A 25,693-nucleotide genomic window follows, 5' to 3' on the forward strand; every position below is an offset into this window, starting at 1 on the left:
AGTGATGCACCCGGAAGTGCACGTGTGCGATTCCGCTCCACATGGCGGTGCTCCTGAAGAGGTTGCTGCGGGCGGGGAGGGCCCCGGCGGCCTTCGGCCGTTCAGTGGTACGGCTGGAAGCCAGCCTGGGCACTGAGCCCGGGGCTGCGGTGCGAGTGAGGTTCGCCCCCAGTCCCACAGGTAACTTGGGCGGACGTGACGCTGCAGGCTGAGGCCCACCGTCCCGTCCCCGCCCCCCGAATGTTCGAGAAAGAATCCCTTCCGGTGGGGTCAGATTGGGCGGGCAGTGCGACCCCATTTTACAGAGGCGGAGACGGGACCGCCAGAGGAGAGTGTTCACGTTGCCGGGACTCTCCTTGTGCCTGTTGTAGTAGTCCAGCTCTTTCGGTCTCTTTTCAGCTATTCAATAAATGTGACTTGAGCACGGGCTGTTGTGTTAGGTGCTGTATTAGGCGATGGAATACAGCGGGCATGGGGAAAGTAGGGCCTGCTCACAAGAATCCTGCACTGTCGTGGCTGCGACAAACGCGTACACAAATAATTAATTCTAGCCAGTCACGTGCCATGCGGGACTTGAAGCTGGATAGTGGAGTGGGGATTAGGTAGGAGGCTCAAGAAGGCCTTACCGAGAAGATGACATTTGAGCTGAACCAAATGACAAGGAGCTAACTATGTGAAGTCTATAGGAGAAGCTTTCTGGGCAAAGGCAGTTAATTGCAGGCACAAAGGTCCTGTGATTAATATTGTTGGAAGCGAGAAAGCGAGGCATGGACCATGGTATACCCTAGCAGCGATCTTGTAGGGCCGCCCCACCAATTGCCAGAATTCTTTTGTCACCAAGCATGTGTCTCCAAACCACATGGTCTGCCTTTAAGGCTAAGCTTGTGGCTAGATCTCACTGCAGAGTGATAGACGATTTCTTGACAGGAAGTATAGTGTCCAGCAGTGCTGCTCAAACCATTGTGCAAGGGATGGTTTTTAATTTACGTTCAGTGATGGGTCAGTATCACTATAAGAATCAATGTAAATGAATTACTAGACAGAGACTCAAGAGCATACAAAATATGACCGTATTTTGTCCTATTAGCATCAACAGATTTAAAATTCCTATATCAAATTGCTATCAGTTTCTAAACATATCCGCTCAATTTCTGTGCTTACTTGGTTCTGAACCAGAAACTGTACAGACCAGCACTAGTCTGCATTCCAGTTGGAGAACCACTTAACATAAAGGTTGGGTGTCAGGGCCTGGGATTATCTGGGTGCGAATTCCTGACTTTGCCGCGTATCAAGTAAATGTAGCATCATTTTGTTCAAAGTTAGAGGGAATTGTTTTTTTCCTCCCCAGTGTTATAACAAAACCATGGTACTGGAGAACCTGATATACTTGCTTACTAGGTTTGAGATAATGCAACTGAGGTGCTTAGCAAGATTTCATATGGAAAGCACACAGCAGCCTCTTAAGAAGATTATTCTCATTTTCTTGCTTATTTGCTTGAATAACCCATCTGGGAAAGTCTGTTGATGACAGATGAAAGAATTGTCAAACAATATGGATCATTATAATAGCTAAGCGTAATTAAAGAGTGTACTTTGATCAGCATTTAGTCCTCTCCACAACCCTATAAAGGAAGGTGTCTATTTTTTTAATTTTTAATGACTAACCGATGAGGAAGTTGAAGCTCATAAATGATAAGTGCCCAAGGAATAGAACCACTAAATGGTGGATACAGAATTTGAATCTAAGGCTTTTTGATGTAAGAGGTCTTGCTTTCAACCCCTTTCTTCTATCTTGGGGGCCACTGGTTTGTGGTGGCCTTGCAATAACTAACTGAAGGTTGCATTTGTAATCAGTGTTGAACTGGAGTCTGCCTGCCACCAGATGAGCTTCTTGTCCCTTGCTGCCTCCTATACCTGGGAGAGGCAGGTGAGCTCATTGTGGAGACAAGGCTGTGGGCTGAACCAAAGCAGGTAGGATGAGAGGAAACGGTGGCCCTGAGAAAAATCGGTCATTTTAAGTTTTCAGTTGGGATTGATAAAAAAGTAAAATGTTAAGATTTTATTTTATTTTTTTTAAAGAGGCATGAATTTTTATTTATTTATTTATTTGTTTGTTTATACATGCACTGGGTACAGTCAGAAGCGCGGGAGGGTGAGAGAATTCACCAGAGCCAGAGCGGGGAGCAGAGCAGGCAGAAGGACCGAAGTACACTGCTGAGGGGAGCAGCGGGCGGCAGGAGAGGTCTGCGCGCCATGTGGGTCCCTCCTGCGGTGGCTGGGGAGCAGCTGGGGATCGAACTGGCGCCGCAGAGGCCTCGCAACCCAGCGCTCAACCGCTGCGCCACCGGGGAGGCCCAATGTTAAGATTTTAATCTTAAATGAAGAGGAATAGAGGACAATCAAGACTTTTGGTTAGTGTCTAAAGTCAGAACTGAAGGTAGAAAACTCAAGTAGACAAAATTCAAAATGTATAATGTGGTAGCAACATACCATCCATGGAGGAAATTGTAAAATGTAATTTTACAGCATTTTACAATTGGATTTTTCTTATTCTTTTTTTTTTTTTTTTTTTGACCCAGGCACGTCATTGCATTGGTATAAGTTAAGCACAGATGATGTGACTTCAATGAATAATCCTCTGTGTCCCTTTTGGATGAAAGTTAGCCTTGAGGCAAATATCAAAATAGATAGTAGGTGCAGCTGGGGAGAGTTGGAACCTCTTCCCAATAGAATGACATGCTCCCGGGCCTCCCTGTGGTGCAAGGGGTTAAGACGCAACCTATGAAGCTATTAGCAGCCACTTCAGTATACAAGTTCGATCCCCAGCTGGGGAGCTACCCACATGGTGCAGCAGACCTCTCCTGCCTCGCCCGCTGCTCCCCTCAGCAGTGTATTTCAGTCAATCTGCCTGTTTAGTTCCCCACTCTGTCTCTGGTGAATCCTCTCATACCCCATACCTCTGGCCTGTACCCCAGTTCTTGTATGCATAAATAAATAAATCTTTAAAAAAAAAAAAAGACATGCTCCCAAACTTAGGTAGTCTTCCACTTCCTAGGTGAGGGACTAATGAATGGCCACCCCAGTCCTGACTGTCTGGGCCCCATCTCTTGATGGGACAGGGGTAGCAGTGTGTTAGGCTTTGAACTTCACTGGACGTTCTACCACAGGACAATTTTCTTTCCCCTCAGGTGAGGTCCATTGGCCCATCCTCTTGTCTGAGCTACTCCTTTCTTCTGCCAGGCTTCTTGCATCTGGGCGGACTCCGCACTGCCTTGTACAACTACATCTTTGCTAAGAAGCATGGAGGAAGCTTCATCCTGAGGCTGGAGGACACAGACCAGACCCGCCTTGTGCCTGGGGCTGCAGAGAACATTGAAGACATGCTGGAGTGGGCAGGTGAGGTTGGCAGGGGAAGAACCTTCTCCAAGGGAGGAGCAGGGAGGTAGAAGTCTAGGACTTCTCGCAGGGCCCAGGCTAGAGCAGAAGGAGCTCCTGGAGACATGGGGACATTTGTGCTGATAGGGGTGGCAGGGCTCCGACGCTGTTCTGAGATTGCTGTTCTTATCTCAGAAACTCAAGTCATTATCTCAACCTCAATACTGAGAGCTGATAGGAAACACTGGCCAAGTGTACCCTGGAACTGGATGCCTCAGGCCTCTGGGAGCAGGAGGAAGTGCCAGCTGCTTGTTCCCATATGGAATGCTGGCCCAGCTGCTCAAATCATCTGATTTCCAGGAGGAGCCAGAACCCCAGGTTTTTCGCTTTGTTTTATTTAATGAATATGTCCCATTGTTAAATCTGACCTTGGATTTTTTCTTTAATACCACATTGCATGAGCCAAACAAAACTCATGTGGCCTCTAAAGTCTGTCTTCTTGTGGAAAGTTTAATCTGAGGACAGCTGAGCTCAGGGAGAACAAGGAGTGTTTGTGTTCCCTGGGCCAGTAGCTGCCCACCTGCCAGGACAGGTATGACTAGTCAGGCTTCCCAGGTACAATACCCAAAATACCAACACCGCTCTGAAGCATGTGCTCTAATCTCAGGTAAATGATTAACTAGCCTCTGGGTTTTTAAGAGCAGAAATTGATTTTGTGTGTCTTCTGTTGTAGACGCCTTAGCAGGTCTCAGGCGTTCATTCAGCAGGACCACTGATGGTCACCCAGGTTTCCAGCCTTGAACACAGACCCTGTGCTCAGCCTGGAGGAAACAGTTTAAAGCAGTTGCTATAATCTGAGGTGGCAAGTGCTGTGGAGCAACAGGTCCAGAGTAGGAAAACAGTGGGGAGGGCTGCTCTTTTGGGGGGGCGGGGAGTGCACGGGCCTCTCTGAGCAGGCGATCTTAGCGAAGACTTGAACGAAGTGAGGACCCAGCCCCATGGCTAATAGCGGCAGAATGTTAAAAGCAAATGCAAAGGTCCTGTGGAAGGAATGTGCTGGGCGGATTAGAGGAGCAGCCAGGGTGGCCGGAGCACAGTAGTGACCAAGATGGGATGACAGAGGCTGACAGGAGCCAGTTCTGCTGTGCCCTGCAGGCCAGGGTGAGAGGTTCGATTTCATGGAGCACCTGCTCCTTGTCAGGCACCAGGGGTAGGTGATGAACAAGACTGCCTTGTGAGCACCACTCTCGTGGAACCCCAGTGCAACCCAATTGTGCGATTGGGCCTGTGGCCCCTCAGCGGAGCTCCCCTACCCCAGCACCTTGGGGAGGCAGCAGGCCGGTATCAAGTCACCTCTCGTGGCAGACTGCTAGGGCTCCTGGAGTCACACCTACTAACTGACCTGTAATTCACTTAATGTAAAGTCCACCATCTCAAAGTATACAGCTAAGTGGGGCTTCTAGTACATACTGTGTTGTGCAGCTGTCACTGTGTTTAATTCCAGAACATTCCCATCACTCCAAAATGAATCCCTAACTTATTAGCAGTGACTCTCATCCTCTTTCCCTCTGACTCTGGCCCATCTTTCCTCTGCTTTCTAATTTGCCTATTCTGGACATTTCATATGAATGGACTGTGTGGCCTTTTATGGCCATGTTTACGTAGCGGAAAGTTCACCTGTGGTGTAGCTTATATTACTACTTTGTTCTGTTTAAGACAAAACAGCATCCATTATATGAAAATAGCACATTTTATCCATTGTATGGAAATTGCCACTCATATCCTTTTACGATGGAGGAATATATAGATTATTTCCACTTTTTGGCTGCTGTGAATAACATTGCTACGACCATTTACATACTAGTTATTAAGTGAACACATGTTTTCCATTCTCCAAGGAAAAAGCTGCTATTAAACCATAGGACATTTCAAGATGCTGAACTTGTTAAAGAGATTTATTGAAAGTTAAGTCAGGAAGGGACCCCCTCCATGTTCCTAATGCAATCCTTTTTCCTGACAAATGAAGCCACACAGGCCAGCGGGAGAGGGAGCTAAGTAATGTTAAATGTACGCAGCAGAATTCACTGTAATCCGCACACACCGTGTGACGTGTCAGCTGTGTGCCTACAGCGTCTCTTTCTACCCACCAGGGGAATTTACCATCTATATCCTTTTGCAAAAGGGGAAGCAAAGACTGAAAGGTGACTGGCCCAGGAGCTTGTTGAAGGCCTGTGCGTGTGAGTTCAGACCTGTCTGTCTCAGGTGAAGCAAAGCTAACCATACACTTATCTTCCAAAGTCATTTGAAAGCTGCTGGAGGGCAGAAGGGCCATCGTCCAGTTCATCTGTGTCCCCTCTTCTGAAAGTCTTTAGAGTTGAATCTATCCTTTGTGTCTGGAGGAAGCTGGATCTTGGGTTGGCCGACAGTAGATCACATTGGCTCTAACAGCTTATGCGCAGCTGTTGTACATGTCAGCCGTCGGGCAGTTGGCTCAAGCACTCTGGAAGCACTGACGAATTTAGTTCCCACGTTCGCTCTGCACAGTAGACCTTTAGCTCCACTTTTCAGAGAAGGAAACCAAGCCTCAGAAATGCTGAGGAACACAGAGGCCATACAATGGCTGGTTAAAAGCTAGCCTGGGTCTAACTCTAATTGGACTCCTTTTCCCTGGCCACGTCACATAGCAGAGCCTTTCTGTGCCCGGCTGTCCCCTTACTGGTGGGGTGACAATAACACCTACACCTACTCAACTACCAGTAGGGTGGTTCTCAAGCTTCCGGAGACCATAAAAGCAGCCTGGCAGGACACTACATTCCCCTCCCCCCCCGCTTTGTTTGTTTATTTTTAATATTTTATTTGTTTATTTGTTTATTTTATTTGTTTTATTTGTTTATTTATTTATTTTTAAGATTTTATTTATACAAGAACCGGGGTACAGGCCAGATGTGCAGGAGGGTGAGAGGATTCATTAGAGACAGAACGGGGAACAGAACAGGCAGACGGATGAAATACACTGCTGAGGGGAGCAGCAGGCGAGACAGGAGAGGTCTGCCGTGCCATGTGGGACCCTCACCCAGCCAGCCAGATCGAACCTGCTCTGCAGAGGCTGTGGACAGCTTTACAGCATGGCACTCAACCGCCTGCGCCACCAGGGGAGGCCCTGACAGGACCCTACATTGTAGCGCTTACACATCCTCAGTCAGTTGAGGCCCAGGCTGGTTTCTCGCTCCCCAGGGGAAAGGTGGGTGGAGAGCGTGGACTGGGGTGCCAGTACACCTCTGATTGACTCCTTACCCACCAGGCATGCATCCTGGCATGCCTTCTCCTGTGCTTTATCTCCTCACCTATAAACAGGAAAGCAAATGCTATCAACATCGTGAATTGCTTGTGAGGATTAAAAGCTTTGCTGTATTTGCAAAGCACTTAAGAACAGTGCCTGGACTGAATGCTGTGTGTGTCTTAGTTATCACTATTTGGTGACTGTCTTCTCTGCCTGTGTTCCAGGCATTGCCCCTGATGAGAGCCCTCGCCGAGGAGGTCCAGCGGGGCCCTACCAGCAGTCTCAGCGACTTGAGCTTTACTCCCAGGCGGCCGAAGCTCTGCTGAAGACCGGAGCAGCGTATCCCTGTTTCTGTTCAACACAACGGCTGGAGCTCCTGAAGAAGGAGGCCCTGAGGAACCGCCAGACACCCCGGTAAGAGGGCCCTTGTCTGTGTCCCAGGCGCCACCCCAGAGTTGGGTGTATTCATTAGCTGTTGCTGCATAACAGATTACCCCAAAACTATCTTCCTGTCTCTCACTTTCTGTGGCTTAGGAGTCTGGACACAGTTTAGCTAGGCTCTTTAGCTCGGGGCATCTCTCAAAGCTGAAGTCAAGGTCTGGGCCAGGCTTGCCGTTCCTCCATGCTCAACATGGGGAGCCTGTCTCCTCTCAAGAGCCTGTTGCCAGGAGACATCAGTTCTGTGCCACTTGGGGCCCTCCACAGCACAGCTCACAAGATGGCAGCTGGCTTTCCTCAGAGTGCGAGAGAGAGCATGTTGGAAGCTAGAGTGTGTTTGTAACCGAAGCGTGGAAGTGACTTCTCATCACTTCTGTTGTACTCTGTTCACTAGAAGGAAGTCATTAGGTCCTGCCCACAGCACTGAGGAGAAGGGATTCTCAGGCAGAAACACCAGTAGGTGGGACCACTGGGGCCTTGTCACAGCTGCCTCCCCCTTGGGGCCCCAGGCAATAACATGTAAAGTAATCGTACATATTTTCTCGTGTTCAATATTTAGAAGATCCAAAGAGCTAAACACACAAAAATCTCTGCCCTAACCCTGACCTCTCAGTTCCCCTCTCCAGAGACAACTGGTGCTAGAATTTTCTTACCTCCTCCAGAGACATTCAGTGCCTCTCTGATAAACACATGTTATCCCTCCCCCTTTCAGATGGTAGCACAGAATGTACAGTATGTTCTTCTCTATGTCTGGAGGCTCCATCTGTGTCAGTCCCTCCTTTTGCTCGTAGGCTTGCACAGAGACCCACTGTGTAGCTTTGCCGTCGTTACCTTAATCAGTTCCTTATCAGGGAGGCTTTATGGCATTTCCAATCTTTCATTGTTAGAAGAGAGACCTGGGCCTCCTTGGTCTCTCAGGTGTTAAAGTCTCAGCACTGTCAAGCTGTCACCAGCCACTGTGCCCTGAGTTCAATCCCCAGCCAGGAAGCTTACCCACATGGTGCAGCAGACCTCTTCTGTTTCCCTGCTGCTCCCCTCAGCAGTGTATTTCAGTAGAACTGCCTGTTCTGCTTCCCACTCTGTCTGTGGTGAATCCTCTTACCCCCTGCACCTCTGGCCTGCAGCCCAGTTCTTGTATGCATAAATAAAAACAAATCTTTAAAAAAAGAGAGCTGTTGTGGATGACACCAATAGGCACTGTTTTGCGCATGTGCAGTACACGGGTTGACTTACCTCCCTATGTGTGTACCAGCAGGGTTGGTTTGTAGATGCTGCCTTATGGCCCCTTGCTGACTCACTCTCCCATCAGCGCTAGCATCATACATTAAATTCCAGTTTCAAAGTACTTTGTGGGCAAGGGTTCTGATATTTGTACAAGGTCATGACCTTCACTGAAGCATTGCCTTATTACGAACAGTGTACTTGACCTGTGACAGTTTCTTTGTTATAGTCAAGACGAATCATGGCCTCCATGCAGCCACTGATTGGTTGAACACGTAGCTCCCTTTCAAGGACACACTCCAGGCATCGTCTTTGTGATTCTGTCAGGGCTTATTTTCTTTCTATAAATATTTTACTGTAATAATAAACAATTATATTATTTTTTTTAAATTTATACTTTATAAAAAGCATACCTGTTTAATCTGAAATTACTTGCTTTACATACATTATTTAACTTTCACTGCTAATGTGTGAATCTCTTCATTACATTTATCTTAAATATAAACCAAAATAGCTCAATACCAGCTCTAGAGAATTAGATTCATGTATAAGGATCACGAGTGAATATTTCAATTAACATTTTCAAAAATTGTCTTCAATAATTTCTCCTGTTTTTGTTCTTAGTTTACAATAGTTTTAAGCACACAGTAGCATCTTGAAATCCACGATTTAAATCTAATACCTTCTTGAAATCTTTCAAAGTATCATCAAAATCTCCCACTCTATACAGCATCAATCCTCTATTGTAATATGGAACTTCAAAACTGGATTGGACTCCAGTGGCAGAGGGTTGTCCACGGCACCTTGAAGTGGCCTTGAAATGCTTGATTTGCCCCCTGTGGTGGCCACATCCCCAGGCTGTGTTTGCTCCCAGAGCTGCTCCCATAGAGGCTGTACGGGCACACTGGTGAATAAGCAGAGAACAGCGCCTCGGCCTCCACATTTTCAGCGGTGGGGGGTAAGGGTTGGTTCTCGAAAAGTTGCAGTTCTGAAAAGTTCCCAAGCTAGGCTGATGCCAGGGGTCTACAGACCACATTTGAGTGGCTAGCATCTAAAGCACACAGACATTTGTCACCTGCCCCAATTGGAGGTGGAAGACACCAGGTGCAGATGTGGGGGTTCTGTTCTGGCCTCTGTGTGCTTCCCTTCTATCCCCCCATAAGCTGAAAGTGGTTTAGCAGCTCCAAGCATTCTCTCCTTGTAGGACAGCAGGGGAAGGTGGGAAATTTAGAAGGGATTTTCCTCCTGTGCTCTCTTACTCCTGCTTAGAGAATCTTTTCCAGAACCTTAACCCTCTCCTCCTCCCCCAGGGTACCTCTGAGTTTTTGTGACAGGAATTTATCTGGGCTGCTCTCTGGCATGCGGCAGGGGGATTGCATGACTGGCTACACCAATCTTAATCCAACCCCTCAGACTGGGGTTCCTCATTAGCAAGGGCATAGGAGGATAGGCTGTTGGTTTAGCAAACGTTGGCATCTGCTGCATTATGTTCTCTCACTTGGTTTTCCGCATAATAACCTTGTTACTGTGGCATTCAAGACCCAATGAGACAATTTGAAGAGGCATATTGCCCAAGGTCATACAGTTCGCAGAAACAGAGGACTCACGCCTGTCCTCTTAGCTGCTTCTCTGCTCTGCTTCCCTACAGATATGACAATCGGTGCCGGAACCTGAGCCAGGCGCAGGTGGCCCAGAAGCTGGCCAAGGACCCCAAGCCTGCTATCCGCTTCCGCCTAGAGGAGGAGGCGCCAGCTTTCGAGGACCTGGTGTATGGCTGGAATCGGCATGAAGTGGGCAGCGTGGAGGGGGACCCTGTCATCCTGAAGAGCGATGGCTTCCCCACCTACCACCTGGCCTGTGTGGTGGACGACCACCACATGGGCATCAGTCATGTGCTGCGGGGCTCAGAGTGGCTGGTCTCCACTTCCAAACACCTGCTTCTCTACCAGGCCCTGGGCTGGCCGCCACCTCACTTTGCCCACCTGCCCCTGCTCCTCAACCGGGATGGCAGCAAACTGTCCAAGAGGCAAGGGGACATTTTCCTGGAGCATTTTGCAGCTGCCGGCTTCCTGCCCGATGCCTTGCTCGACATCATCACCAACTGTGGCTCAGGGTTTGCAGGTACCCACTCCGCTGACTGGTCACGGTGGGTTCATAGCAGGACTTCAAACCACCTACCAGCTGCATGTTCTTGGACAAGTTCCTTCTTTTATTCTACAGCTGTTTATTGAGCCAGACACTGTAAGTGCTAAAGCTACGATAGTGAACGATATTGACATGATCTCCAACCTTGAGGAGCTGAGGGTCTCTCAGCCTCAGTTGCCTCATCTGTAAAATGGGACTAAGGGCCTACTCCTAGGCTGAAGTTAGGAATCACTGAGCTCAGTACAGCACAGTTTGTGCTACATTAGCACAAAAATTTAGGAGCCTATGAGTATCACAGTTATATTACTGCTGCTAGTACAAGAAGGTACTCTCAGAGTATCTTTAGTATCACTAGGACCTTTGTTTATTCCAAGCTGAGCCCTTCTCTTTGGCCCAAGACTTAGAGCCAAATCTTAGGCAGGACCAAACAGGATGGCCTTTTGTAGAGAGGATTTCTGAAAATGTGGCTAGTTTGCTTACTGTTTATTCTGCGCTTATGTCATCTAGTCCTTAAAATATTCTTTTTTTTTTTAAAGATTCATTTATGCATACAAGAGCTGGGGTACAGGCCAGAGATGCAGGGGGTGAGAAGACTCACCAGAGACACAGTGGGGAACAGAACAGGCAGACTGACTGAAACACACTGCTGAAGGGAGCAGTGGGCAAGACAGGAGAGGTCTGCCTTGCCATGTGGGTTTCTTCCTGGCCAGCCGGGGATGGAACTCATGCTGCAGAGGCTGCAGATTGCTTCATAGTGCAGTGCTTAACCCCTTGCACCACCAGGGAGGCCCAGTCCTTAAAATATTCTTTAAAAAAAATATTTGGCAGCTCTTATCCTAAGACCACCCTCCTGTGACTACTTCACAAACCTGTCCTTTTCAGAGGCAGTTCTTTTTTTAATAATAAATCTGCCCTTTTGGATATAAAAAAAATATATCCTTAAGAGGAGATAATATATATGCCTACTGTTTATAGGCCTGTGAGGCTCAGAGAGCTTGAGTAACTTGCCCGAGGCACACAGCTAAGAAGGACATGGCAGAGGCTGTTCTTAGGCCAGTGCCTGGCCACAATGCCTACTGCTGGGACAGAACTGGTGCTCACGGAAGGTCCAGGTTGCTCATCTCTGACTTTGGAATCACCCAGGAAGCCTGTAAAACACTGGTGCACAGACTCCATCCAAAACCAATCACAGCAGAATCCCCACGACATGACTAGGCAGCGAGTGTGCTTTTCCCGCAGCTCACCTCTGTGAGGGAAATGCTTTAGCCTCGTGGTTTTCACATGTATTTTTCTGTAGTGACAGATTTCTTTCTGCAAAGTCAAGTGCCTTTGGGCCCTGGTTATATAAAATAGAAGTTGGATCCCTTTGGTCAGAGTGGACTGGGAGGCCCAGTGCATGCCCACCCAGCCTCCTGTGTGTCTGGAAGTGGAAGGAGGCAGGCAGGTGGTTGAATGCCTGGGCTTTGCTCCCTTTCAGATAACCAGATGGGCAGGACCTTGCCGGAGCTGATAACACAGTTTGACCTGTCCCGGGTTACCTGCCATTCAGCCTTGCTGGACCTGGAGAAGCTCCCAGAATTCAACCGGTGAGTGAGGACACCCTGAACAGCCCCTCGTGGGAAGGGCTTTCTCGCTGCTGATCAGTCCCCCTGACAGAGGGTATGGTAGGCCCTGCAGTCACACACCTGACTTTGACTTTGGGCTCAGGTGTCTATCACCTGTGTGACCCCAGGTGAATCACCTGACCTTTGTCCTCCTGTCTAAAACAGGGCCATAATAGTACCCACCTTGTGCAATTGTTATCAGAGTTCAAATTAGATGTTGCATCAAAGTATTTTCAACAGTGTCTGGCACACAGGTAGTGCCCACTGTGTGGTAGCTATTGTTTCCATCCTCACCTTCATTCCTAACACGAATTCTGTTAACAGCCAAACCCTGGAGAGGATCACCTTTGTTTCACAGTCACCCCACACCATCCGGAACGAGCACTGTTTTGAGCAGCCATCCTAGGTTACGAGTCCTTGGTCACTGTGAAACCTTCAAATGCAGTGATGTTTCAGACGTTGTCGGTGCATCTCATCCAAGGATGTAGCCGTAAAGGCAGCTGACAGCTTGTGCTTAAAGGGGCAAGGGACTCTTGATGCTTCTCTTGGATGCTGGTCTGGCTGCCTTCCTTGCTTGAGCCCAGGGAGTTCACATCCACTGCAGATATTTTAAGGATGATTCTTTATTTACTTCCCTCATCTGACCTGTGAGGTCAGTAGTATGATTTTGCTCTATTTTACACATGAGGAAACCAAGATGTGGAGTGCTTAGATAACTAGCCCAAGTTTACACAGGAAACCTGGGCACCCCTTAAATGGGGCATTCGAGAGTGAGACAGCAAAAGTGTTGAATGCATCTTGTGCTCACCATTCTTCTTATAGAGAAAGCAGAATCTCGGGGAAGTGGGGTGTTGACAGGCAGAGGCTTTGTGACCCATTCCAGTCCCTTCGAAGCACGAGGGGTAGCAGAAGAAGCAGAATTGGGCTTTGGCCTAATGGAAATCAGGGAGGGGATGCAGCATGGAGATTGCTGTCCTCAGGTTTCATGCAGCCGAACTGTCACCTTGAGGCGTTTCTGTCGTCAGGCCACTGCTCTGATGCCTGGGCAGAAATAGCAGTAGTGGTGTGGGGCAAGCAGCGGCAGCAGTTAGTGTTCCCTCAGCACTTCCCGGTCCCCACCTGGACCTCATGGTAGGGCTCTCGATGTCTCTCTGTGGTCTCATCGGGTTACTGGGAAAGTCCTAAAAGATTCAGTACAATTTCACGTGATTTTTCTTAAACCTGCTCTTTAAAAAAAAATGGTTTTTGACCACTCTGTGCTCCAGATGGCTTCCCAGGGGGTCTCATCCCTCCATCCTGTAACAGACCCCCCTGGCCAAAGATGTGATGGAAGGCGGGCCTTGTGCCTAGTGCTTTAATCTGCACAACACCCCGTGAGCATAGTCCCCTGTGGCCCCTGCCTTATAGATGGGCAACTTGAGGTCATGCAGCTTGCTGCCAACACTTGGCAGGCAGGCTTCACTCGCAGGCCCGCCAGTCCCGCGCCCAGGAGATGTTCACCCACACCTTGCCACCCGCTCACCTTCCCTGCCAGGATGGGCAAGCGCCTGCAGAACAGCCCCACCCTGCACTGCTCACTGTCCTCTCAGGTCCCCTTCTGCCGTGAACGGGTGGCCTAGGGATTGAGAACTGACAGGCCTGGTTGGCGCCTTAGAGACTTGACTGCTTCCAAAGGGGAGAGCAGGGCACTTAGGATTCAGTAAAGCTGAAGTGACAGGGAAACCTGGACTTTTTAACTGTGAGCCCAGAATTCAAAAAACTGCCCTCTGGACTGACCCAGGACTCTGAATCCTAGCGATCCATACTCTTGACTTCAGCCCTTTTGAGCCAGAGCCCCACATCTCAAGCTCTGCGAGGAGACTGACACCCCCAGATCCTGCTTTATAAACTCAGGTGCCAGTAGAGGCAAGCGAGGCAGGGAGCCCAGGTGAGAGAGGTTCAGGCTGCTGAGCCCAGAGCTCTGTGGGTCTCCACCTACTCCAGCCAATTGAAGCTCCAGGAACAAGGCCTCTTTGCAGCCAGATCTGCATTCCCACAAGAAGCCGAGAAACCTGGTATTCTACTAGTTTAAAATGTCAATTACTTATTTACGAATCCAGCACATGTCCAGGTTGCTTAGTGCTCCCAGACTACCAGTTTCCAGCCTTCACCAGATCCTTTTCCTTCTAGAAGTATAAAGAAAATTCTTGTGGGCCAGGGGAGGGATGGCCCTATTAATGTGTCCTTCGAAGCCTCCTCCACCCCCGGCCCCCTGAGGAGAGAATGTTTGGATGGGCTGGAGGTGCCCGCAGCACCTTCCTTGGTTTCCATAGGCTGCACCTCCGGCGGCTGGTGAGCAGTGAGACGCAGCGACGCCGGCTGGTGGGAAGGCTGCAGGCCCTCGTGGAGGAGGCATTCGGGAGCCAGCTGCGGGACAGAAGCGTCCTGGACTCTGCCTATGTGGAGAGAATCATTCTACTGAGACAGGTGTGGGGGTAGGGAGCTCCGGGACAGAAGGGGTGGGTGGCACCCGTTTCTGCCCCTTCTGATGTATCAGAGCCCTGTCCCCAGCCCATTTAGTACCTTCCTCTTCCACCAGGGTCACGTTTGCCGCCTGCAGGATTTGGTCTCCCCAGTGCATGCCTATCTGTGGACGCGCCCCACTGTGGGCCGAGCGCAGCTGGACGCCATCTCGGAGAAGGCGGATGAGATTGCCACGCGCGTGCTGCAGTGAGTTCCCATGGCGGGCTCAGGCTCCTGCACCTTCCTCCCCCTCGCCCTCCCCGGCACCTTACCCAGGGTGTCCTGTTGGGCTAGTGCTCCCTACTCCTCCATGCTGGCCACTCCTTCTGCAGAGGCCCTATATGAGGTGGCTGAAGAGTGGGGTTCTCTCTCAGGCACAAGGTCACTCCGCCCCCCGGAAGTGGCTTCCCTTTCGTAGAGTCGGGAACTGGCAGTCTAGGGCTGAACAGCTTTTCTCCACATCGCCAGGGCCCTGCCATCCCTGAGTATGCTCTTGTCCAAGGTGGCTCATGGACCACCTGTGATCCAGCCAGAGAAGAAAGGAGGCAAAGGGGAAGGGGACAGGACGTTCCTTCCCCTTAAGGACCCAACTTAAAAGTTACTCGTTAACTTCCATCCATGCCCGCCGTCTAGAATGCCTGTCTTATGGCCGCGCCAACCTACAAGAGAATCTGGTAAACGTTTTTTAACTTGGCAGCCATGTGTCCAGCTAAAAGTTTTATTACTACATACAAAAGGGAGAAGGACCCTAGGGAGTCATTACAGCTGCTCTCACGGCCTCAGATCTCCACCGTGCTGGGAAGACGGCCGCGTGGCTCCGCACCACAAAACCTCAACTCCAGCTCTAGCCATGTCTTGAGTTAAATCTGATGAGGCTTGTTTGGCCTGCTTGCAGCCTGGGCAGTGTGCTGTGCTGCTTGGCTTAGGCCCGAGTGGACACTTTCCCAGAAGATGGAAACCAGCAGTTTCCCAGAGAGACTTGGGCACTGACAGCAGGAGAAAGTGGGATGGACGCCAGACAGCAAACCCCACAAATGTCCATTTTACTTAACCTTCACTTGGTTGTGAAGATCAAATTAGATAATAAAAACAAACACCTGTGCTTGCCTGCTACACAGGCCTGCAGCGTGCTGTGTTCTGTGTTACATACCTCATGTATGTATAGGTATGTACATGTGGTGTTTGTACTTATATCCACAGCAGCCTAATGAAGTAAGTACTGTTGTCCCATTTTACAGGTGAGAAATTTGAGGCATAGAGAAGCTAAGTAGGTATCTAGAATTATACAGCTTGTAAGGTGGTGGAGGAAGGATAGAAAATCACCAGGCCGGGACTAGCAGCCATCTGTCTAATCATATTCTCTTTTGCTTTTCCATGGGATGATGTGCCTAGACAGTACCTGATACCTGGAAACCTCCAATGTTTTGTTATAATATCCATTTTGAAGAGACAAAGATATATACACATGGCAAAATATTAGTACCAGAGGGTTCAATAGCAAAAAGTAGGTCTTCCCTCATACTCAGCCATCAACAGAAAGGCAACCACACTAAGCAATTTCCTTTGTTGCATGTCTCTGTGGTCAAGGATATGTGTGTAGAATTCTAGTCTTAAAATTTTTAAGATTTTAGGGCTTCCCTTGGTGGCGCAGGTGGTTGAGCACAGTGCTGCTGAAGCTGTCCACAGCCTCTGCAGCACTGGTTCAATTCTGGCCGGCTGGCGAGCATCCCACATGGCGAGGCAGACCTCTCCTGTCATGCCCGCTGCTCCCCTTAGCAGTGTATTTCGTCAGTCTGCCTGTTCTGTTCCCCGCTTTGTCTGGTGAATCCTCTCACCCTCCCAAGCATCTGGCCTGTACCCCAAAATAAGTAAATAAATCTTTAAAAAAAATTTTTTTAAAAAAGATTTTAAATACAATATATTTTTTTAAAGATTTATTCATTTATGCATACAAGAGCTGGAGTGCAGGCCAAAGATGCAGGGGGTGAGAGGAGTCACCAGAGACAGAGTGGGGAACAGAACAGGTAGACTGACCGAAGTACACTGCTAAGGGGAGCATGGGCGTGATAGGAGAGGTCTGCTGTGCCATGTGGGTTGCTCCCTGGCTGGCTAGGGATTGAACTCGTGCTGCAGAGGCTGTGGATGGCTTCATAGTGCGGTGTTTTGCTTAACCCCTTGCACCACCAAGGAGGCCCTTTAAATATAATATTTTGATGATTAGTACATCCAAATCTCTTAAACCTGGATTTAAAAGCTAGATGTTATTGAAAAGGTATATTGTAGGAGTCCCATTTTTTATCCTTTTCCCGTTTGCCCAGTTCCAGAACCATGTGTGTTACTACTATTTTTAATTGTCCTAAATAAGCCGTATTATCCCCCCTTTTCTACACTGTCCTGTGCCTTTGGGGGTTTTCTTTCCTCCTAGCAGTACACCTTTCCATCCATCCAGTGCTCAGAGAGCATCCTCATTCTTTTTCACAGCTGCACCTATTCTATTATTATGCCAGTTGACCACATTTTGTTTAACTCACCCACTGAGGGACGTTTGGATTTCTTCCACACTCTGCTGTTCCAGACAGTGCTGTGGTGAATCACTTTGTTTGGACATCATTAAGTTTTAAGGAGCTGTTATTGTTAATGATATTCTCTTAATTCAAGATATTCCATGATAGGGGCTATTCTAATTCCCCAGGACTAAAGTAACTCCCCATCCCTGCCATGGCATCAGATTTCAGAGGCACTGGGGTTCCCTTTCAAGTCAGGAAAGCTGGCACCCAAACCTTCAGAAGCTGCCAGATCTCTAGAAGTCCTTTCTGTGCCTCTGCCATGCTCTGGTCCAGCTCCCACACGTCCTGAGCTGCCACTGTACACCAGCTCTTTGGCAGCCTGCTTCCTTGCAGTGACATTGAGGAGGGTATCTATTTTTTCCCCCATATCAGAGTTTATATTTTCAATATTTCATTTCATAATTTTGTACATAACAGTAATCATGAGGTCAAGTACATAATGCAATAAGAGCAATTTCTTTTATCTCAAATTCAAGCTCAGTTGCTCAGGTACAGGCAGTTATAGGGAATTCTATACTAAAGGCTGTTTCTTCAAACTACTTACAAACCTAGTTCCCCGAGCCAGGAGTGCCCCCGCTAAGCTGACTGCCAGATGATGCTGTTGGAGCAGGTGGTGTAAGAGCTAGCACCAGGGGTCATCTATACCAGTGAGGCTCTCTGGTCTCAACCCCTCTCCAGTGTGGATGGGGTGGAGTTTCCAGTAGTGCCTGAGGGGAGCTGGGAGGTGCTGTGGAATAGACTGGCACCACCCTGCCCCTAACTCAGAATCAGGTCTGGGAACAGGGTTTTTGCGAGTCCAGCTGTAACTGACTTGGGAATTTCTCTTGATATTCGAGCTCACTTTTGGGAGAGGATCTCAACTGGACTGCCAGGAAAGGGGAGGGTGGTTGTGGACCCGATGGATTTTTCTTTCTTTTTCTTTTCTTTTTTTACACTTTTAAAGGACAGATTTGTTAGGAAAAGGAGGAAAAGAGAGGCACCTGCATAGTCACAGGAGGGCAGGGGAGCTCTGGCCTGTTGGATTTTAAATCCTTAAGTGCTTCAGTTTGGGGCAGAGAACAGTTGAAGCAAGTGGGTGGCAATGCCAGTACTGGTGCCAGGGTCTCCTGATCCTTTGCTTACTGTTCCTCTGTGCTGCATCCCCCCAGCAGTCTTGGTGCTGTGTTCCAGATAATTCCCCAGGGCATAAGCTGTCTGTCCTAGGTCTAGCTCAGTCTTATGTTTCTTGTTAGACTCTTAGACTCGAAGCTATTTTATTTATTTGTTTGTTTGTTTATTTTCAGTTAAAAGCTTTGTTTTGTTTTCAGTAACTGTAGAGTGGAGCCACCGTAGGAGTAAGAATCAGAACTCAGAGGAGCTGGGTCTAATCTCCAGCAACCTGATCTGGCTCTTCACTTAACATCAGCGCCTTTACCTAATTATTTGAAGATGATGTAGTCATAGCCTATGTGATTTGTAAGTCAGCAAAGAATAGTTTAATGGTTCATTTAGCTCCTTGAGGAACTTCATGGTGCTTGAGGTATGCCAAATAAGCAGCACGTAACCTCATGTTGGGGTTCATATGATGGGGTTCAGTGTGTGGGCTTCTTGGGTCCATCTAAGAAAGAGTTCAGCAGACATTCCCGTTCATCAGCATATGGCAAGTTTAGTAAGGAAAAGAGATAAAGGAAAACAAAACAGAGCAAAAACGCCTGTGTAGATACGGGCAGGCGGGAGAGCTGCAGTCTCTGAGCTCTTGATGTAATAAATATTAATTTAACTTTTTATTGAAATACAAGATCTGATCTGATACTTTTGACTACTTAGCAGTGTTCAGGCAATATACTTGGAGCTTTACAAGTTTTAACTTAGCCCTCCCATTGCCCTGTGAGAGGCAGACACAATAATTATCCCCACTTTACAGGTGAGAAACCTGAGGCATAGAGATCACAAGACACAGAGGTAACAATCAGGAAATCCTCTTGTTATGGTGCCCTCTTGGTTTCCTGTGTTATGCCCCCCTTGGAGTCTCTGGTAAATGTTCCCTCAGTGGTTCTTTTGGCCCCCTTAGTGGGGTTGGGATTCACTGATCTTCCTCCCTCACCCTCCCCCACACATTGGTCATGCACTTCCATTGCAGCTGATCAATAATCTTCAGAAGCTCTCCCTCCCACCCACTTGCCCTTGGCCAGTGCTGGCCCCTCATGAACTGGCCTCTTCTAGGCTCTTCGAAGGAACTGGTACAAGCTTAACTCAGGATGTGCTGAATGGAGAACTGAAGAAGCTGTCAGAAGGTCTGGAAGGCACCAAACACAGTAATGTGATGAAGCTCCTCCGAGTGGCCCTGAGTGGACAGCTGGTAAGCGGCGGCCGGGCCCCCTCCAGCCATTCCACTCCCGTCATGCAGGCGCTCAGGGAAGTTTGGGGGATACCGAGATGAGTGGTACCAGATCACTTCCCTCCTTCAGTCACTCAGGGGACAATATTTATTGAGTACCTGCTATGTGCAAGCACGTGGATGTAGTCGTGAATGAAGCACACACTCCCTGCCTTCATGGAGCTGGTGGTTGTTTGGGGGCAGTAGATGTGTCAACCTGGGGAAAAGAGGCATCCAGGACCCAATAGTCAGCCACAGAAATAAGATGATACATGCAAACTCGGCTGGTTGGGAAATAGTCTGTAGGGTGGGCCAGCCTGGGCCGAGACTTCTAGACTAGGGTGGGCATTAGTTCCCTAGACAGTAGTCAGCAGTAATGTCTTCTCCTTTTGTTCCTAGCAAGGACCACCTGTAGCTGAGATGATGGTGTCCTTGGGACCAAAGGAAGTGCGGGAACGAATACAGAAGGTGCTTTCCAGCTAGAGAGAAATACGTGCTGTGGTGGAGGTGGCCTAAGAACCTGGACGCGTGAAGGCTGCTTCGGAGAGGAGGAGGAGGAGACCTGGGGCCTCTCAGGAAGCTTGAGGAAGGAACCAAGAGTGGAAACAGTCTTCATCCCTTTGAGCACATTATGGCTCCACCACAGGCCCATCCTCGTAGGTTGGCTGAGGAGGTGCAGCCCCAAGGAGGTGCTGCACCAAGGAAGTGCAGAGTCAAGCAACTCCTTGACTCTGGAAGGGAGGCCTCCTGTCCGGTGACAGACATCACATAGCAAAGGTTAGAAACTGCTTCCCAGAGCAATTGGAGGGCTTCTGCTTTGGTCCACATGGGCTGCCGGAACAAAACACCACAGACTGGGGGCTTAAGCAACAGAAAATTTTTTTCTCACAGTTATGGGGGCTGGAAGTGCAAACTCAAGGCCTCAGAGGTGTTGTTTTTCCAGAGGCCTCTGTCCTTGGCTCGCGGATGTCTGCCTTCTGGGTGTGTCCTCACCTGGGCTTTCCTCCTGCTGCCTCTGGTAGCCCTCTGGGTGTCCTCTTGTAAGGACACCAGCCAGCTTGGATTAAGGCTCCCTTACCAGCTTCCTTTTAACTTAATAACCTCTTTAAAGGCCCTTTAACCAAAATATGTCACATTTTGAGGTGCTGAGAGTTAGGGCTTCGACATAGCAATTTTGAGGAGACAATTCAGCCCACAACCCAGCAGCAGCCAACTTGTGGATCCTGTTTCTCAGACACTGTTCGGATTCAGAGCCATGAAGGACGGGACTGACACAAGCAGGGCCGAACCGATGCCAGATTTCCTTGGGGATTGTAAAGGGAGAAGCTACTCACCTGCCCAAGGGAGACGTGTTTTATATTGTTCGTCCTTGGACTTGGGGCAGCCTTTGTCTCCCTTCCCTCAGGATCATCTGTTCCTCTCTTCCAGTTCTCCAGACTTGGCCCTTGGGCTGGAGACCTTCACCTGCCTGTCTTGCCTCTTTCTTCACATCCACCTCCTTCCACTCATTACTTGTAAGTCACTCTCTGCTTGTTTCTGTGTGAGATGTTCTGGGGGTGAATAGCAAGAACTAAAGTGAATAGAGGATGATGAATGACCCCCAAGGCCCCCTACAGGGCCGCTGAGCACCCCCCCGTGTGACAGCCAGACTGAGATGGCTCCCGTCAGCCCTTCCCCCTGTGAATAGGGCTCATGGCTTCCGTCTGTTCCTGGGACACCTTACCCATGGGGAAAGCCAGTTTCCACATCATGAAGATACTCAAGCAGCCCTTGTTGAGGGGTCTGTGTGACCAGGAGCTGAGCCATCCTGCCAACAGCCTTCAGAAGGAGCTGCCTTGGAAGCTCATCCTTCAGATGAAAGCAGCCCTGGTTGACTGCGACCCTTGGGGAAGATCTTGAGCCAGAACCACTCTCAGACTTCAGACACACACAGATTATGAGAATAAATGTTTATTGTTTAAAGCCACTTGGTTTGGAGATAAATTGTTACCCAGTAAAAGCAGGTATGTTTACCTCGCCTGGGGAAGTATGTATAGGGGGCTCAGAGTTTGCTGAGCCACCTGGAGACCTAAGTCTTTGCATGAAAAGGCAGATAAAGTTCTCTGACTACAAGCAACAGAAACCAACTAGCCTAACTTAAGTTTATTGGGGACTATCACTTTATGGAGAGTTTATGGGAGTCAAAAAATGTACGGGAAAGCCAAATCCAGGTCTTGGAAGAGACAGGAACTAGAGGAGCTCATCTGCGTTCTTCAGGACGGACACACTTGGAAAAGTATTCCACGCAGAGGTGAAAAAGAGAACTACCCAGCATTCCCCATGATCAGAGCGAGGGTAGCTGGGGGAGCAGTAGACATGGTTGAGAAATGCAGCAGAGGGGAAATCCAAACTGCCCACTTTTCCACCCGCCTTTCAGGGTGCCATCTGATGCAAGTCACGAAATCTAGATTCAAACCAGCTTAAAGAAGAGTCAGTGTCCTACATAACAGGAAGTTGGGGGGGGGCGGGCAGGCTTGGTTAATTAAGTGTTCAGTGACATCAGTGTGGCCCCAGGGTCTTTCCATCTCTGCTCAGCTGACTCCAGCATCTGCAGCAGCGTGGAGCGGGTTCCTTCTGCTCACAGTTCACTGCTAGAGCAGTCAGCCTCCCTGCATGTTCTCCTTCTTTGGGGCTCTCTCCCTGAAGGTGAGGAGCTCTTCAAGCGCCCTCCTCCACCAACTTCCTTCTTCTTGAACCCATCTTGAACCCCGTCGTTCTCGGGAAGCGGGAGTTCCGGTAGAGCAGTCAGGCCCATGCCCGGGGCAGGGCCAGCTCTTCCTGAGGGTCTTGATGGGGTCTGCAAAGAACCTGGAAAACCTCAACAAAGCAGGGGTTCAGTTAGTGAAGATGAGTTGGATTTTTTTTTTTCCTTTACATTTTAAAAAGAGGTTTATTAGGGAAAAGAGAAAGAGAAACACCTGCGTAGTCTCAGGCGGGCAGGCGAGCTGCTGCTGCTTTGCAGAGGGAAATAGTTTGCAGGGGGAAAAAAAAAAAACAAAAAACACCTTCCCAGTCACAGGTGGACAGGAGCTGCCAAATTGGGTCTTTATGAGGTGCAAGGTGTGGGAGCCATTGAAATGTTTTAAGCAGGGAAGTGACCGGATCAGATTTGTATTTTTCTGTGAGATCATTTTGGCAGCTATAGTGAGAGGTTTGAACATGGTCAGAAGAAGGGTGCCCCATGGGCCTCCCTGGTGGTGCAAGAGGTTAAGCACCGCACTATGAAGCAATCCGCAACCTCTGCAGCACGAGTTCGATCCCCAGCAGGCCAGGGAGTTACCCACATGGCGCAGCAGACCTCTCCTGTCTTGCCTGCTGCTCCCCTCAGCAGTGTGTTTCAGTTAGTCTGCCTGTTCTGTTCCCCGCTCTGTCTCTGGTCAGTCCTCTCACCCCCCGCATCTCTGGCCTGTACCCCAGCTCTTGTATGCATAAATAAATAAGTCTTCAAAAAAAGAAAAGAAAAGGGCGCCCCAGGAGGAGATGACAGGCACAAAGGGAGGTTCTTGTCATGCTCAAACCCCATTTCTTCTCCGTAGCCTGACCTTTGCCTGGTTTAGCTTCACCCATTCCTGCCTCGCACACACCCTCTTCTCTGTTCTGCCACCTGAGCCTTCTTGAGGTCCCTGCCTCCCTGCTACTCTTCTTTCTAGAATGCTGTCAGCCACTCCTTTTTCTTCCCCTTTGCCAAGTGACTTCTGTTTTAGCCTTCAGATGTCAGCTCCACTTTCATCTCTGACTTCCTGCTGGAAGGTCATCTTCCTCTGTCCTTAATCATCAGCATCTTTTTCTCTTCCACAGCACACAATTGGAATTGTGTAAATAACGTGGTTGTGTAAGATAAAAGATCCCATGAGAACAGGGACCTTATCTGTCTTGTTCACCACTGTACCCCCCATCCTAAGAATGGGGCCTGTTTACATAGCAAGTGCACAGAGACATCTCTGATTAAATCGTATGGTCAGTACATGAGTCAAGTGTCCCCAGGCTGACTGCCACAGTCACTGTATTAAGTTTAGAAAAAAGATGACAGGCCCACAATGGAGTCACCTATGCTAAGCCCCATATCAGCAAACAGACTGAATTATAGCTTCAGCCTCTTCAAGAAACAAAATCTGAAACCAGCCAATCAGGAACTGCCCAACCAGGCTCCTGCCATCCCCAAGAGGAAAGGGACCTTGCCACACCCCATCTGCCTTTTGCTCATACCCCTGTGGTCCCGCTTCTCTTCTGCTCACTACGGACTGCTCCTCAAATGCCTTCCATCTGCTAGATTGGATGCTGCCTGATTCGTGAATCATTGAATAAAGTCAGTAAGATCTTTAAAACTCGCTCATCTGAATGTTGTTTTTTAATGTTATTTTCATTAGTGAATCACACGATGCCAATGTTTTTTAATTCAGAAGTCAGTACAAGTTTGACTTGGCACTTGTTCATTACGAGCCTGGGGGTGCTCTGCAAACTTATCCTTTATATCTGGGCAGAATGTTAGGATCACAGCTTTTCTGTCCAGGTCAGAGCCCCCTCAGCTTTGATCCCCAACATCTTTCTCTCAGCTGACTGTGGGACAGTCCAGCCCAGGTTGCAGGGGGAGCTTTCTCTATCTAGAGAACCCCTTTGGGCCAAGTCCATTCTATCCTGTCTTCATTCATTTGGCAAACATCTGATGTGTGCCAGACCCTGCAAGACGAGGTCTCATTGGTAGTGGCAGCTCAGTCCATAGATGTTTGTTTCATTCATTCATTCAATTTCTAAGCGTTAAAAAAAAAAAGAGAAAAGGTAAACGCCCTGCCTCAAAGAGATCAGTCTCCTGGGAGACGAACAATCACTCATATGAGTGTGGATGTGGTAACAAAAGTGTTACAGGGCAGCCCCGAACAAGGTGATAGAGGAATACAGATCTCCTGGTGTGGGGCAGGCAGACAAGGAAGGCTCTGCCTGGCCAGGAGTTGGGTCGTTGCTCTTTACTTTTGAGTTCAGATAGACAGTGAATAATTTTTTAGTATAAGTTTGTCCCATAGAATATTTGAAACATATATGTGCCAAAAAAATATTTATAGAGATGTGGGTGTGGGGGAAATCAGTGAAGGTGGTCAAAAGTTCCGGACCTCCAGTTAGAAGTTCCAGGGGTGTCCTATAGAGCACCATGACTGTGGTTAACAATACTATCTGGTGTGTTGGAAAATTTCTAAGAGTAGATCTTAAAACTTCTCATCACAAGGGAAAAAATAACTGATGATGGGTGTTCACTTACTCTAGTGATCATTTTGTGGCATATACAAATAGTGAATCAGTTTGTTCCCCTGAAACTGCTTCTAAAGCTGTATGTTAATTATATCTCAAGAAATTATTTACTGTTGGACTGAAATTCAGATTTCACTGGGCTTCCTGTATTTTCATATGCTAAATCTTGCAGCCCAGCCCTGAGGTAGTTTGACAGACAACAGAGGGAGGACACTGGAGAAAGAAGGAACTAGGGTACAGTTAGTTCCCAACTGGTGCTAGAGAAGCAGTTACTGAGAATTCTGGTTCTACCTATAATCATTTTGTGCCTATGTTGTGCAAGCATGCACACCAGGTTCACTGTGCATTTGGGCAGAGTCCTGCAGCCGTCGACAGATTTTTAGGCCTTTAGTGTTGGAGCAGGGAACCAGGTACACAGGCACGCCAGGCAGGGTGGCGGGACCAGCAAAGAGGCAGGCATGGGCCAGCCAGGGGGGCTGGGAGGCAGGCAGGCAATCGAGCCTCCCAGCACCCCACGAATCTTTGCTCTCTCTTTCCCCTGGCCTTTTTCTCTGGTATTCTCATTTCATCTCACAGTCTTGCCTTAGAGAGATCCTCAGCTCTGCCGCTGCCGCTGTCTTTATCCTCCTTCTCTAGGCACGGGTGTGAGCATTTACACATGCACATGCCTGTGCTCTTTGGGCACACGTGCCCCTCACCACACCCATTGGCCCTGGGCATCACACAAGCTGAGAGGAGGGTCAGACTTCAGGTGGTGGTCATAGAGGCTAGCGGCTGGGAGGGCAGAAAAATGCCTGATAACTTCATTTACAGCCTATGAAGTGCCCAGAAAGGAGAGACAGACAACCAGCCACACACTCTACATAAAGGAGATGGAAAGGCAGAGAAGACCTTGGACAGGAAGACCTGTCCAAGCACAAAAAAG

At 48.7% G+C, this 25,693-nt stretch overlaps 1 protein-coding gene across 1 annotated transcript; it reads left to right on the forward strand.

The window, feature by feature from the left end:
• Positions 1–13: 13 nt before the first annotated feature.
• Positions 14–24,448, forward strand: EARS2 (glutamyl-tRNA synthetase 2, mitochondrial). The gene is made up of 9 exons (XM_037507417.2): positions 14–180; positions 3,241–3,396; positions 6,880–7,069; positions 9,963–10,435; positions 11,937–12,045; positions 14,376–14,529; positions 14,642–14,772; positions 19,335–19,470; positions 19,888–24,448. The coding sequence occupies exons 1-9, from the start codon at positions 42–44 to the stop codon at positions 19,969–19,971; spliced, it is 1,572 nt and encodes a 523-aa protein (XP_037363314.1). The 5' UTR covers positions 14–41; the 3' UTR covers positions 19,972–24,448.
• Positions 24,449–25,693: the final 1,245 nt, after the last annotated feature.

Source organism: Talpa occidentalis, unplaced genomic scaffold (assembly GCF_014898055.3).
Source record: "Talpa occidentalis isolate TD23 unplaced genomic scaffold, MPIMG_talOcc4v2.1 talOcc4.12, whole genome shotgun sequence".
Classification (NCBI taxonomy): Eukaryota; Metazoa; Chordata; class Mammalia; order Eulipotyphla; family Talpidae; genus Talpa; species Talpa occidentalis.